The sequence below is a fragment of the Hylaeus volcanicus genome, chromosome 4 (genome assembly GCF_026283585.1).
Source record: "Hylaeus volcanicus isolate JK05 chromosome 4, UHH_iyHylVolc1.0_haploid, whole genome shotgun sequence".
In the NCBI taxonomy this organism is placed as follows: Eukaryota; Metazoa; Arthropoda; class Insecta; order Hymenoptera; family Colletidae; genus Hylaeus; species Hylaeus volcanicus.
In genome coordinates this window covers 14,616,319-14,630,880 of record NC_071979.1, presented here as the reverse complement: position 1 = coordinate 14,630,880, position 14,562 = coordinate 14,616,319, and the positions used below count along the sequence as shown (strand labels likewise).

The 14,562-nt window shown below is 35.9% G+C and overlaps 1 protein-coding gene across 12 annotated transcripts in view; it reads right to left on the bottom strand.

Moving 5' to 3' along the window:
• The window catches only part of LOC128875607 (collagen alpha chain CG42342), a 238,599-nt gene that overhangs the window by 62,280 nt on the left and 161,757 nt on the right, over window positions 1-14,562 (bottom strand). For 9 of the 12 annotated variants that reach the window (XM_054121319.1, XM_054121318.1, XM_054121326.1 and 6 more), the window contains exons 2-4: window positions 7,735-7,805; window positions 4,391-4,426; window positions 2,481-2,516 (exon numbers count right to left, since the gene is read on the bottom strand). In XM_054121319.1, coding sequence (XP_053977294.1) covers window positions 2,481-2,516; window positions 4,391-4,426; window positions 7,735-7,805 — 143 coding nt within the window. The remainder of the gene's footprint in view (window positions 1-2,480; window positions 2,517-4,390; window positions 4,427-7,734; window positions 7,806-14,562) is intronic. The other 3 variants (XM_054121323.1, XM_054121321.1, XM_054121325.1) reach the window with 1 other exon arrangement.

Genomic DNA, 14,562 nt, shown 5'->3' with positions numbered 1-14,562 from the left:
TACTGTCTTCAATCACCTGTGCGAATGCTCGAGGTTCGGCAGCATTCAATGGAAGTACCGATGGGATCGAATATATCTTACTGGATCTTTGTTCTTGTAATGAATATTTAAATAAAATAGACCTCAGAAATTGCATTCAAATATATTTTAAGCGTACTGAACTCGATTCCACTTTGAAATGAAATTAAAATATATCATGTACATACTTCTTCAAAGTATTAGGTTATCCCAAAAGTCTCTTTTGTGACTTGCATCCAGCTGTTTTGTTTGTCAATGTTTATATAAATAGACAACCTAATCTCTTAGAAGATAATGTTATAACAGTAATCGAGCAAAATGGATCTCGCACCACTCACAAGGAACTCACAAGGTTTAGATTTGTAGATATGTTTTAAAGGACCGAAAAATAAGATATACCTATTTTTTTAAATATGCCCGTTTTCATATTTAGAAGAGGGTGAAACGACCCCCTAAAGTTTCAGCTGCAATAGGCTATTATCATAAACAAATTATTTTTTACAAAATGTAGGGCCAGATTTCATATGCAGATAGAAAACCATAAAACTGTTTCTTAAAAAGTTTTCTTCTATCTATGGTAGTTTCTGAGATAGCCTATTGCAGCTGAAACTTTTCATCCCCTAAATATGAAAACGGACCAATATAAAAAAATACGTAGCTATTATTTTTGGACCTTTTAAAAATATCCAAAAATCAAAACAATCGGAGGTGGACACCTAAAAAGCTTTCCTTGTCAGTATTCTAACATAAAACATAAAATGTAGTATACGTATTATTTCCTAGTAAAACGAAAGAAACTTTTGAGAAAATCTATTACTATTCATCTAACGCGCGTGTTTGTGGTTTCTCTATAATTCCTACTATTTTCGTCTAACGCAGATCAAAATTTTTGTTCAGTCGCTCTTTACGTTCCTACAGAAAATATAGACTACTTAATTTGCAGAATTTTGTATTATCTATTTTTATTCGAGGTACGTGTCATTTGTTATATCTATTAATATGATTGACATTCTATATTAAAATTAGGCATCACTATCGTTTCAGCGCACGGCGAACACGAAAACTATAATGGCGCCACACGGTAACGCAGCCATATCATATGTAGTGACGCCACCAGTTTGCTTGCTCGCCGTGCTTTTTAGTATCGACAAAACTGACAACATTTTTCGACAGTTGTGAAATAATAAAATGTTGCAAATCCTTCGCTACGAGTAACCGAAACGGCGGGGGTGAGAGAGTAGGGGTTCTCATAACTGAAACTTTTACCACCAGCAAAACCATTTCTTTGATTGGCTCGACTTTCGTCACACTTCCATCATGAAATTGAGCAGAATATAATCATAGAAAACTTTAATGGAATTGCTTTCCATCAGATCTTTGACCGTACACTTTTCGAGATTACGATATATATATTGTGAACTCTTTCCTACAGAAATTCATTATAAAATTTTCCACAACCAAATTTCTTTACGGCAAAATAATTCCACTAAAAATAATATTCTTTCCTATGAAAAAAATGCATTACGATAAAGTTTATTAATTATAAAGTCCTGTATAATAAAGTTTACCATCAAATTGATTCTAACAAAATTTGTTGTAGACTCATTTCTACCAATATAATTTACAAAATTGTTCACAAAGAAATTTCTTTATCAGAAAATAATTCGACTAAAAATAATATTTCTTTTACTATTTCGAAGAAAGGAAGAAGTCCCAATAAAAAAAATATGAATACACTATAATTCGCAATTTTATTCCAAATTAACAATAAATTTACAACGAAGTGACAATATTAATACTTCCTACCAGAACTGTTCTCCTTCCAGGAAACAATAAACGTTACCCACAATGTAATTACTAGACTGCGGATGATAATGCAAATTCATATTTTCATAGATAGAAGAAAAAACTGTAACTTGTCAATACTCATTTATAAATAACAATTTATAAAAAATAATAAATAAGTTCATATTTTAAACTTTTAACATAATACTACTAGATAGCTTCATATTTACTGGGCTGATACATAGGGGAAGAACTAGTCTAAAAGTTTGATATTTGAAGGCCTTGTTTCTATTATCATATAACTTTGCCAAATTTCTATCTATTTCATCTATTTTTATCAAAGTTATAAAAAAAAATTCCATGTACTTTTCATTTATAATTTTCACAGGTTTGGTGCACGTGTTAACTTTAAAACTGAGAGCTCAAATTTTGCAGCAATTTTTTTATGTACTTCTAAGGTATTTAAAAAATCTATATAAACAATATTTTTACGTAAAGTACAACTAGAAAGTATTGAGTGTAAAAACGCAAAATTAATTTCTGCGCCAAATATGTTTTCATTTATGCACGTTCTCATAGATCTCTTCACACTTTCATCTGCCATAAATGCATTATCATCAGCAGCCCAGTAATTACAGTACAAAGTTCCCAACCAATAAGGGATAATGTCAACGTACCTGCTCACCCTTTGGTCCGTCCATCCCGATGGGTCCCTGAAAGAAGACATTAGTAAGTTCTAATTGGTCGATCGCCAGCCGCGACGACGAAAGAAAGTGAAAAATCGAAAAGGCTGCGGGCAAGCCTTTGAAAAAAATAATAATCATTCCTTGTGTATGTAATATGGGCACACGCGACATGTAGTAAGGTGTCGTCGTGTGTCGTACCATGAGAAATGCTTCCAAATATGTACGTCGCCCACGATTGTAATGATCGAACGCGATTAAAACGACGAGGAAGGCAGGCGCTGCTGCTGCCGGCTAACCTTGCCGCATTCGCTCCTTCACTTCAAAGAGCAATGCACTCCCAGCGTCACATTGTTCCTCTTGCGAGGCTCGCGAGGTAGTAGGATTCTAAGAAACGCATAGGTAGTTCACGGCGCGGTCCTTTAAAACTCGTTTGCCACCATTCTGGTCTCTGTCGGCGAGCCGAGTATGAGCACTTTATTGAATGACTTTTGAGACTCCAGCCCCCATTTCCACGTGGAAATTATTAGACAGCGCAACTCAAACGAGTTTTTCGTCGACCAATTGCAATTAAACGGGGTGGTAGGCTAAAGATTTCAGGTCCCTCTTAACACTTTGCCGAGTCGGTGAGTTTCACGCAAGTTCTACTGCTATCGGAACTATTCTCCACGTTTGATAGCGGATCAGCATATATTTCTTCATTGTATGACATTTCAAAGGATACTTTATAATTTTTAATAAATTTAACGTAAGTTTCCGACATTTGAAGGCAGCGAAAAACAGTGTCAAACTAACCAAACAAGCACCCGCTTCGATGCGACCGACAGAGTATTTAAAGATGTCAATAAAACACAATCTGGTAAATTGGGAGGGGAAATCAGTTGCCAATGTTCGTCAAACATTGCTCTGCAACAATCTATCTCACTATACAAACATGGAAATTAAGCACCGCCGCTGGAGAAAAAAAACTCACGCATACGTGACAGCGGCCGGCAAAGTGTTAAGCAGACTCGGGCGAATTTTCACTGAATTGGAAATGAAAAATTACTATTTGAAATAATTTATTTTGGACCGGTAGTGTCATATAAAAATTTGTTTATTCTCGAATAATAATATATAATAATAATAATAATAATAATAATAATACTCATTTCAAATATTTCGTTCTCTTATTTTTTATTGCGAATTAATACGTTATTTTATTCATTTTAAAGTTAACGATATTATTGAAATAATAATAATAATAATAATAATATTATTCACCCGATATAATTATGAAAAACAATTTAACAATTATTTAAAATAATCATAAAATAGAATATTACGTTATTTGAAATAATAATATTATATAAATATTAATGATATTTCAAATAATATAATTTCAAAAGTGCCCATGTCTGTTCTTAATCACATTTTGAAATATACATTTGCCCGTGTATGCATCCACTGCACCCCCATCCTTTCGCAAACGAACCTTATTTAGATCTTTATTTATTCATTCCATCATCGACGGCGAATTGTGACATCATATTTGGAAGCAAATGTTGCAATTTCGTTGCACGCTTGACGTATGTATGGTACCCGTGGAAAAAAATGTATAAAAAAAGGATGTTGCGCAAAAATCCAGGTGGAAAGCACAGATCAAACGAGCACAGAATAAATTTACAAATAAACATCGAGAAAAAGAAAGAGAGAGAGAGAGAGAGAGAGAGAGAGAGAGAGAGTGAGAGAAATCACAAAAAAAGAGTCTACGTGAAATGCTCTAATACAAAATACGATCTAGTGGTTGTTATGTAAGAGTTTGTGAGGGAGAGTGAATGGGCAGTGTACAGTGATAGAGATGAAAAAAGAGAATAGACAGATAGAGAGACAAAGGACTGGACAGAAAATAAAAAATAATATACCGGAAAACCATTCTTGCCCGGCGTCCCGGCCACGCCCTGTAAGAAGGGGTATAAAAAATTAAAAACTCATTTACACGGAAAGTGGGTTAGGTATTCACGCGTGCATGCAAAAGCAATTATTCAATAATTATTCAATTATTGTTTCGCGTTGATAATTGCTCCAACCAATACAATGCTCTCGCGACGGCTCATCGTACACGTATGCACGGTTATCGATGGAATCTTTAACCCTTTGCACTCTAAAAGCGGCTCTCGGACATTATTGAGCTTCACTCGAGTGGCGACTGAGAAGCGACAATCCCTGTTTATGCTAGATTTCGTTAGATCTCAAGATGACGATAGTAATAATCCATGAATTGATTTCTAAACTCTTTACATATATTTTTTTTTAGCAGGAAGGAGGGTAAATGGTGCCCTTTGAAACTGATGTAAAATTTGACTCTCAACAATATTTTGGGTGCCTGTTCACATTCGACAAACGAGGCAAAATGTTGTTTCCAAAGTCTTTGTTATTTCCAGGTGCTTGAAGCAGTATGAAAATTTATTATGAATATTTCTACAGTGAAACCAGTTCAAAAGAAGTTCATTTGAGTAAAAAATACATGTACAATACCGATTGTTTTCCGATAATTCTGGTAAACACCTTGCGTATAAACATTAATCTTTTGAGGGATGAATTCTAAATGGATTTTTTTTGCTTTAATTGAATACACAGAAGCAAGGCAATTTTTATCTGCAAACCGATTTTGACATACAAATATGCTATCTCACTTGAATATTGTATATATTTTAATTTTACAAGGTATTGCGATCGTAAGTAATGGTGATTTTGATAATAAAAGTTAACATACACATATGTGCCAATATTCCTCGAGAGGTTAATGACATAAAATAATTAATTCCGAAAGTGAGGTGTTAAAGAAAATAATTTTGAATAGGATTACAGAGTTTGGGGAAGTTACAAAAATAAATACTACGACATACGTTGAATTATATGATTTCTGACTGCATAGAAACAACATTTTACGATCAACGTATTACGATGTGAAGACACATGGAATATTAGAATACAATGTTTTAGAAATTTTAATTGTGTAATGAATACAAAATTATTTTGTGTTAGCTAGGAGAACTTTACCAAATATTTGCGAAATATCTAGAGTTGTCACAATAGTTTGCTTTACAGTTAGCGAAAATGTCGAGCGCAAAGGGTCTATGGCGCGTTTGATTTCAGCGCGGTTGAAGACATCAACGATGGGACAAGACAGTTCGCGCAGGCCTGTTCCAAGCTAGGCCTAGAACTATTAGTACAGTCATATTAGAATAATTCAATACTCGAATCCTTTACAGATATTCGAGTGATACAAAATGTATGGTATGTAGTATCACTTTATCTTTTCCTTTTTAAAGGATCACTAAAATTTAGAAATAAAATAAGAAGATGTACGTATAGAAGTTGAAATTATTAAAATAGAAAAATATATACATTAGGGGATATTGTCCTGATCTTAGTTGAATGAAACAAGTACTTAGATGCTATACACATGTGTATGTATCTTTTTATTTCATTCTTTCTGAAGCATTACCGGAGTCAGGAAGATATATATATATATATATAAAACTAGGAATACTAAATTGAGATGTGATTACGGTAGCCATAAAAATTGCACCACCTTATGAATTTTTAAAACATACATCAATATTATAGGTGTTATAAACTATAAGAGCTTATATTATTGATTCTATTACATTATATATTGCATTACTGTCTTAAAATTATCAGACACTTCTAAGTGTTATTTATAAATGTAAGTAACTTCAAGAAAGCAAAGATTGCGCGAAAAAATTTAATAATGTTCTGGTTCGATAAAATATTTCTAAGCGCTCCATATAAAAAGGAAATGTCAATTTTGAAAAATAAATAAGTCAATGTACAATGGTTTATTTTATGTACAAAGACTTTCAGATTTTTGTATCAGAGAAGTCAGGTGTTACGATAACTCTCGATAACACAACATAAATAGTGGTAGTTAAGTAACAGATAAGGGTAAGAGTGGCGGTACCAGTCTATGATTAGTCGCAGTCATAATGTGAATGGGCGTTCTCCGATAAAGACGTTAGCATTCTGTGCTGCTCCTATTCGTTCCTTTGTATGTGAAATGGATATACAGATGTGTGCCATTCCAGAGTTAAAGTAACGACGTGTCACAATACAGATACTAATCGCGAACTAATATACTGGCATTCCTACCGTTCTTCGACACCTAACTACTATCGTTTATCTTTTCCAATCGTGTTTGACCGAATTGGAGATTAGGACTTCATGTATGAAGTTAAGTTTTCGTAATCGCACTTTCTCTGGAAAGTGTTTCTTATGTATATTTGTACTTTCTGTCTTATTTGCGTTTATTTGCAACAACAGGGACGTCAAATAACATAAAAGTCAAATAACATACGTCAAATAAACATACGTACAAGGTGTCCCAGTTTTTTCCGGCCAAACTTTGCCAGCGTATTCTACACTCTAAAGTAAGAAAAAAATGTTATATGAACGTATGCTCTTAAATGTTTTATTGAGAAGTTATAACTAATAATACAAAATGATAATGAACTGGCATTTCGTCGACACAGCGTACGGAACGTATTATGAATATCTCTATTTGTGTTTACATAAACTCTTATATTTACTGGAATATAATTTACTGGAACGAAATTATCGGACTGTATTTAATAAATGGTACAATTTCCATGGCCACTACTGTACACACATGCGCACATGTACACACAAAACACATTAATTAATTTAATTTCGCTATGCTCCTTCACAAAAAATAGTCTATTTTCGGCGTCGATTTAAATATCTCTATCCCATTGAGCCTTTTAATTCTCACAAAGAAAGGCTCTATTTAGGCAACCAGTGTGCATCGGCGCAACTCTTTTACTCCCCATCGCGAGGGTGAAAACTGTTTCAATAAAAAAGTGCGATGAACATCTTTGAAAGCGCACAAAAAAAAAAGAAGAAAATAAAAGAATTATCGCGCTCGTTTCGACAAGCTTGGCTGCAAAAAACCGTTCGCAAATCTGACACGAATGCGACGAGCCTGTTTCCTTTGTTGTCCCATCGGTGATGCGCGTTCGATCAGAAACAGTTACGCGCGTACGTGGCACGTGTTTCTGTCGCTAGTTACGAATTACAAGGAGATCGTCGGTGTACCGTGAGGCAAATACATCATGCTCGTAACTGCACTCTAAAATACGTAAACTATACGTGCAGGCATGTCGGGTGCACTACGGGAGGAGGGGGTAGTATTGCTGTGCTGGGGTAAAAGCGAATATGTACTCACCTGAGGGCCTGGACTCCCTGGGTCGCCCTTCTTCCCTCTCCTCCCCCTTTTTCCTTCCGCGCCCGGAGGACCTGTAACACGAATAAACTATAAATTCACGGACGACACCGAAACGGGAGGAGGGAGAAAAAAAAATGAAAGGGAAAACGGTATAGCAAGGGTGGAAATGAGTTTCCAGCGAAACGTGATACGGTAACCCTTTTAATCCCCACACAAGAACACGAGTTGTGAGGCACACTGACGTAAAGTTTCGAATAAAGGGGTGAGATTGATATCGAGGTATTCTTTATCAAGTTGAAACGAAGTTGTACCAAATTAAGAGAATTCTTAAGGACCCCATTTTATAAGTTAGCACAAGCGTAGCCAATAACGTTATATTGTTCGACAATAAAAGAATTCAGAGAGTATAGGAATGTCCATTTGGTTGTGACGATGTCTTAAATTAGAAAAATTTGTGAAGAACTCAAATTTCATCTTTATAAGTTACATACTCTCTGTTTCTTTTAATTGCAACTTATTAAATTTTAAACATTGTAAAATAATGCTTGTTATGAAACATAAAATGATAAGAGTTTACGGAAAGTATACGGTACTAAAAAGAATAAATATTGTTAATAATTAATGTAACTATTGTCACAAATTAATTTTTAGTTATTCCAGCTAACAGATATAACAGATATAGAAAAATTCCTTACGACTACTGTGTTCGATGAATACTTATTCTAAACCGTGATTCTTATTAATATTTAATAGAAAACTGAATGTTACTATATGTATTATAAATATTCAATTAATTCGGAGATGTAGATATTTAATACATTTTGAAGTTTCAGAATATTATACCGATGTTTTTCGAGAAAGTAATATTTCCGAACATGAAAAGTTGAGAAAAAGTAATCGTGAGATATTTTTCTATAGTTTAATATCTATCGATTAGACCAACTAAATATTAATTTATGACAATAGTTAAATTAATTATTAATAATATATATTGTTTAAACAATGTTCGTGAATATGATTTTGCTGTAATATTAATGTTTCGCGAAATATTTCCTCGATGAATCCAACGAGCCTTCAAATCAACAGCCACGTTTGTTGTTTGCCCTTGCCCCACTCTTCTTCGATAACGAGCTGCGAGCCGCGAGTCGCAACCCTCGACCGACACAGGTAAACGAGGGGTGAGAGCTCATTCTTCGACAATCATTCGGTCGATATGGATCTCGCGATCGCGCGTCCGCGTCTCGCGTCCCTCCTATTTTTGCGTAGTGTAGTTTCCCTTAGTTATCGTCGCTTGGTATTGCTTTGTGGGTACCTTAGTTTGGTTTGGTTAGTTTTAAGGCATGCGTGTACGAGTGTCTGTCCTCTACCAAAGAATTATTAATCATTTGTTCAATTCTTTTGCTTATTCGTAGGTCCATATTAGACTCGCAACATCGTTCTCCACTTCGGCCACTATCACTTCATGTGATAAGTGAAGTGACCAACTGTGTAACTGGACAGAAAGGTCGGTTGCCGTCCTCCTGGTGGATCTGTATTCGAGAGGAAGACAATCGGCTCCTCCGGATCGGTTCTCTACTCCCTGCATCACGTTTAGTGTAGTCCAAGGCTCCCGGCGCAGTGCAGTAAGTCCAAAGCGCAGTGAGACGGATGCAAGTCGGGTCCTATAGTGGCTCCCAACGGGGTGCGGGGAGTAGTGGACTGATTCGGAGGCGTCGGTCGTCTTCCTCTCGAGTCCAGATCCAACAGGAGGAAACGGGACTGACTCAGTAAGTTCAGTTTCATGGTCGCGTCGCGTCGCGATCTCAATTTAACTTCACCCATTTAATTCAAATAATTATTTGGCAGAGTCAGACTTAGACTTTGGAAGTCAAAGGGACTTTGTTTTCTTTTATTTCCACGGTTTCGTACTTAGTATTAAGCTCGTCGACTCTATGTAGAGTATGCATCTACGTATGTATAGTCTATGTAGAGGGAGATCGAAGGAACTTTGATTCCTTCTATCTCCGGGTCTCCAGTCGCAGCAACCTCCACGTGGTGAGACCTGGTAATCGGTATTATGCGTGACGAACAATTCTTCGTCGCGAGTAATATCGAGCTAATGGCTGCGAACTTTTAAAGTATAAAATGTAAAGTGTAAAGTGTAAAGTGTAAAGTGTAAAGTGTAAAAGTGTAAATCGTGTGACTGTACTAAATCCTCAGTAATTATTTAGGGCGATCTCGCCGATTTTGAGGATTCGTGAATATGTTGTACAAATAAACATTTTGAATATAACCGCCGCTCGGCCTCAGTTTCCGAGATTTTTGCAAAAAACTATTGCTACTGCTCCTACTGATCATGTTTTATAAATAGCATTTTGAAAAATATTCATCGTCGCTCTAGCATTCTCGTAGAACGTATAATACAAAACATAAAGATGTACAATACCAATACGATGTACTTAATTACCAATAAGAATTACTTGTTTAAAAACTCAGAGATACCAGGAGTACGTGTTACATTCTCCACGAAGCACTTCAATTTACATACATTTACAGTACTTACGTACTTCTTCAACAGAATAATATTTCCTTATAGAAAAAAACACCCGACTTTTTAAACTACGTATCAATAAATTTGCTAAATTTGAAAAAGCTGTCGGCAACAGTGCTTGAGAAAAAAATTAACGAAAAAGCTCCCTCAGCGCGCCGAAATGGAAGAGTCATTCTTGAAGAAAACGAGGAGTGGAGGAGCAAACGAAACAACCGCCAAATTGAGCTCGCAATGGGATTACTTCCCCGCTGCGTCAGACTGTCAAAGACATTCCCGAAAATTGACGTCAACCTGCATCGTTACAGAATATGGAATCGATTAATTTCTGCGCGCATAAACTTCAGCAGAACGTTTTAGGTTCGATCGTTGCGTTGCGCATGGTAACGAGGTTTATTGTAAAAGCATTTCCGTATAAAGCGAGCCGTAATGCTGGACACCCTCGAGCGGAAAAAAACCGTTTCGTGCGCTTTTAATGTTTTTAGCAAGCTTTTCGTTCTGTCGCGGAGACCGCGGCTGTAATTTATCACTTCGTCTTTTCATTTAATGGACGCGACCCGGGTAAGTTTGTTTTCGACAGTTTATTTTCGTAAATTTCATTTTGTGGCAAATATACCGTAGCTCTATTTAATCTAACTTGTTTCACTAGTTAGTGGCTGGATGAGTACAGAATGTGTAAATAAATTTTTCTATTAATGTTTCGATATTGTTTTAGGCACAGGCATCTTGACGTGGACGCAAATGGTGCCAGGCGTGGGCAAATTTTAATTCGAATGGAAATGAAAAATAACTGTTTAGGGTATTTTATTTCGGACCGTTGGTTTCAAGTTATTTGAAAACGGAAATTAATATTACTTCGTTACATTTTTATTTCAACTTAAACGATAGAAATAATCGTTGAAGTAAAATGCAACAGGAAGAATTTATTTAGAATTCTTTACAGCAAAACTGTTCTAATATTATCTAAATCTAGTATTGTCGAATTACAATAAACTATTATATTTTATCAAACATTTTAATATAAATATAATAAAAATGTAAAATGTATAAAACAATGTTCTAATAACTTTCACTGTTTTCCCAATAATTCTAGTAGACACCCTGTAAATGGACATTAAGAATAAAATTTGATTGTTCAGACAAAATATTATAAATATCAATAATAAAATGACACCAACAAATTTTTGTTCTACCTTTCAAGATACTGTATTGTCAAATGAAAAATCGTTTGTTATTGTACGATTTGTAGTTTTTCTTTTTTTAATTCCCAAAGAAGCCTCTTTTTTTAGATGTTTGGACTAAAATGTGTTCTTAATGGATAAACCGTGGAATAATTTTTAGAAGCTATGCACCCTCTCGAAACGTAAGCAGCGGACAATGAAGAACCGCCATTGAGAGTCTATTTTTTGTAATCCCTGTCGAGGGATAGGTTGCGTGCGCGATTCTGATTTCCTGGCAGGGACAAGCACGCCGTCCAGGGACCTCTCTGGTCCCTGGGGGAATAATTCAATCCAAATATATTCCAGAGCTGCTTGAACTGGCTCGGACATTCGAATGGAGTTTGTGTGCTTTGTTCTCCCTTCGCTTCCCGTTTATCGCTGCCAGTGATGCTCCAAGTATTGCGTTATACAACAGATGTTAAAAGTGGTGCCCCCTCGTCTAATCACTTTTCTACGACTTTCTAGACATTTTTCAACGGATAAAATGAAGATTTCCCACCTGTCTCCTGCGTACCTGTTGTTTAGCTTCTGTCGATATTATTTTTCAATACATATAAAAGTTGAAAATACTAAAATGGAAAGTATATACATTTGAATGGAACAAGTAACTAGATATTATTTTTCTTATAAAAGCATCACTAAAATAAAAAATAAAAAAAAAAATAAAATAAAATAAAATAAAATATGAAGATGTATATATGAAAGTTAAAAATACTAAAATGGAAAACATACATATACATTTCAATGAAACAAATGTTCAATTTTCAATTTGAAATGTAATTACAGCTGAATATATGTAAAGGCACCGAACTTATTTGTACACCTAATACATGTTTTTTGTAAAGTTCTATGTGAACTATAATAAAAATAAGTTTGAATCCAAAATGTTCATTATTGAAAGGAGTTATGAATTTTTGAAGATTATTACTCCCCCCCCCCTCAAATTTCACCTTCGTCTACCAAAACTTCCAATGGACCATTGTACTCTTCGCAAATAAAAGGTAGGTGGGAGGTTGACGAGGGAAAAAAAAGGAGAAATTGCAGTAAGCGATATTGGTCCGGCGGCGTGAACTAACTTTCGTGAACTTGTTTACAATCTGCGATATAAATCTCGTCGGCAGCTGACGAGCCCGTAGAGATGAAATAAGAAACGCGGTAACAAGGAAACTTCAGGAGTTAATATCGGCAGATTTCGAGCCAGGCTGGCAACAATTTCCCGCCCAGGAGCTGCGACGTGGAAAAAGCTTGATGATTCTCTGCGAAAAGAAACTTTCCATCGTTGCGCGCTGTTCAATTTCAAGCGCAAACGTTGTTACTTTCGTTCTATGATGCATTGTACATAGTAGATGAACTCCGTAGAGCAATATTCTTCGACCTTATGTAGTTCCTGCAGCAATTCGCGACCCATTGTGTTGCACGAAATAGATGAAGTCCTTTCAACTCTTTCAACCTGGCTGTTTCCTATTTGAATTCTATTCGTTCTTCTTTTAGTAATTAATTGTCACGTTAACTGCCAGACTACTCGTGAAAATTTTGTATTTCGCGATTACATTTTTTTCATAGTTATTTGGAAATACGTAATCAAACATTTATTGTGGTATTTATTTTTGTAACTTCAACAAAATTCAAGAATTTCATTCGAATTTATTTTCATTGACACTTGACTATCAGAATTAATATTTTTCGTTTCTTTAGTGAAAAGCCACGACGCATGCTAAACATAACCAGAAGGCATGTTCACTTACCCGAAGCGAAGTAACAATATTCTTACATACATACATTACGTAAGTTCTCTGTATTTTTGTACGCCATAAATACACAAAATCTGCGGTTTAATTATTACTATTATAGATTGGAATTTTTAATATGCATTTTTATCAAATATTGTAATAAGAATGTATCGATATTGAATAAACATTTAAAAAAACATGTAAATTAAGTCTACAGTACTGTGTTAGCGCTTAAATAATTTAATATATTAGTCAAAAATGCTTGATTTTGCAATATCTTATAACCCAGCTCTGAGATGAATTATTCACCGCGCCATGCTCATGTAGAAAATGACAACACCAGAAATTTTGTAAATTAAGATATTGTTAAATACAAAAATTGCGACACACCCACTAAGAAACGTTCTTTCGAATAGCCTGTAACGTACTGTTAGAACATTTTTCGATTATCCCAGCAAAATTCACAAATGCATACCTTTTTATTCGGACCGTCCGTGGTAGTCTTCCCCCCTTAACAAAAGAAACGACGGTATCGCGATACTTCCATTTGTCCGAATACGTCGTTAGTCGTTAGCAGCTGGCTCGTACATCTATCACGATCGTAAACCAGTCATCCAACTTCTCTCTCGGCAAGAAAAAAAAAAAAAAACAAAAAGACGAAGCAGTGAGAGATTAAAAGAAGCGTAAAAGAGAGACCCTTTAAGAAGCAAATAATACATCGGGTTCGCGTTCAGCATCCGCCCATCGCGGGATTATCATCGACGACGAACAAGGAGAAGCCAATGAAGACATCTGTTCGATACCTTAACGCTGTCACAAGTACAGAGGGCAGAGCAAGAGGAATAAGGCGATCAGCAAGGTATGGTAGCAACTACCGGTAGGGAGGGGGGGGGGGGGAGAGAAAAAGCAACGAATAAAGATCCAGGGAGGAACAAGCCTCCGACATGGATGATACAAGCACGGGAATCAAGAAAATCGATCGTCGTACCGGTAGAAAACTAAATAAAGTAAATTAACCGAGAATGGAAGAAAAAAAAACGATCTCGTCGTAAAATAGCCCCCCCCCCCCCCCCCCTCCCTCCACCTCTATGCAATTCTCTTATTCATCTCGTCAACGTCCTCTTATAAACCCCCGGGCCTTACTCCAAGCGCGCTTCGTTGCTCAAACCAAATAACGAGTACAACCACAGAGTGAACTGCACAAATGCCAGAGACTAACGAGGAAAGTTGAAGGAAAGTGTGAAGCAGTCGAGCAGTTTGGTTGCTCATCTCGCTAAACGGTTCACTGCCGGTTTAGATCCATGTACGCGTGTCAACGCTGCGGGGGGGGGGGGGGGGGGGGGGGGGGGGG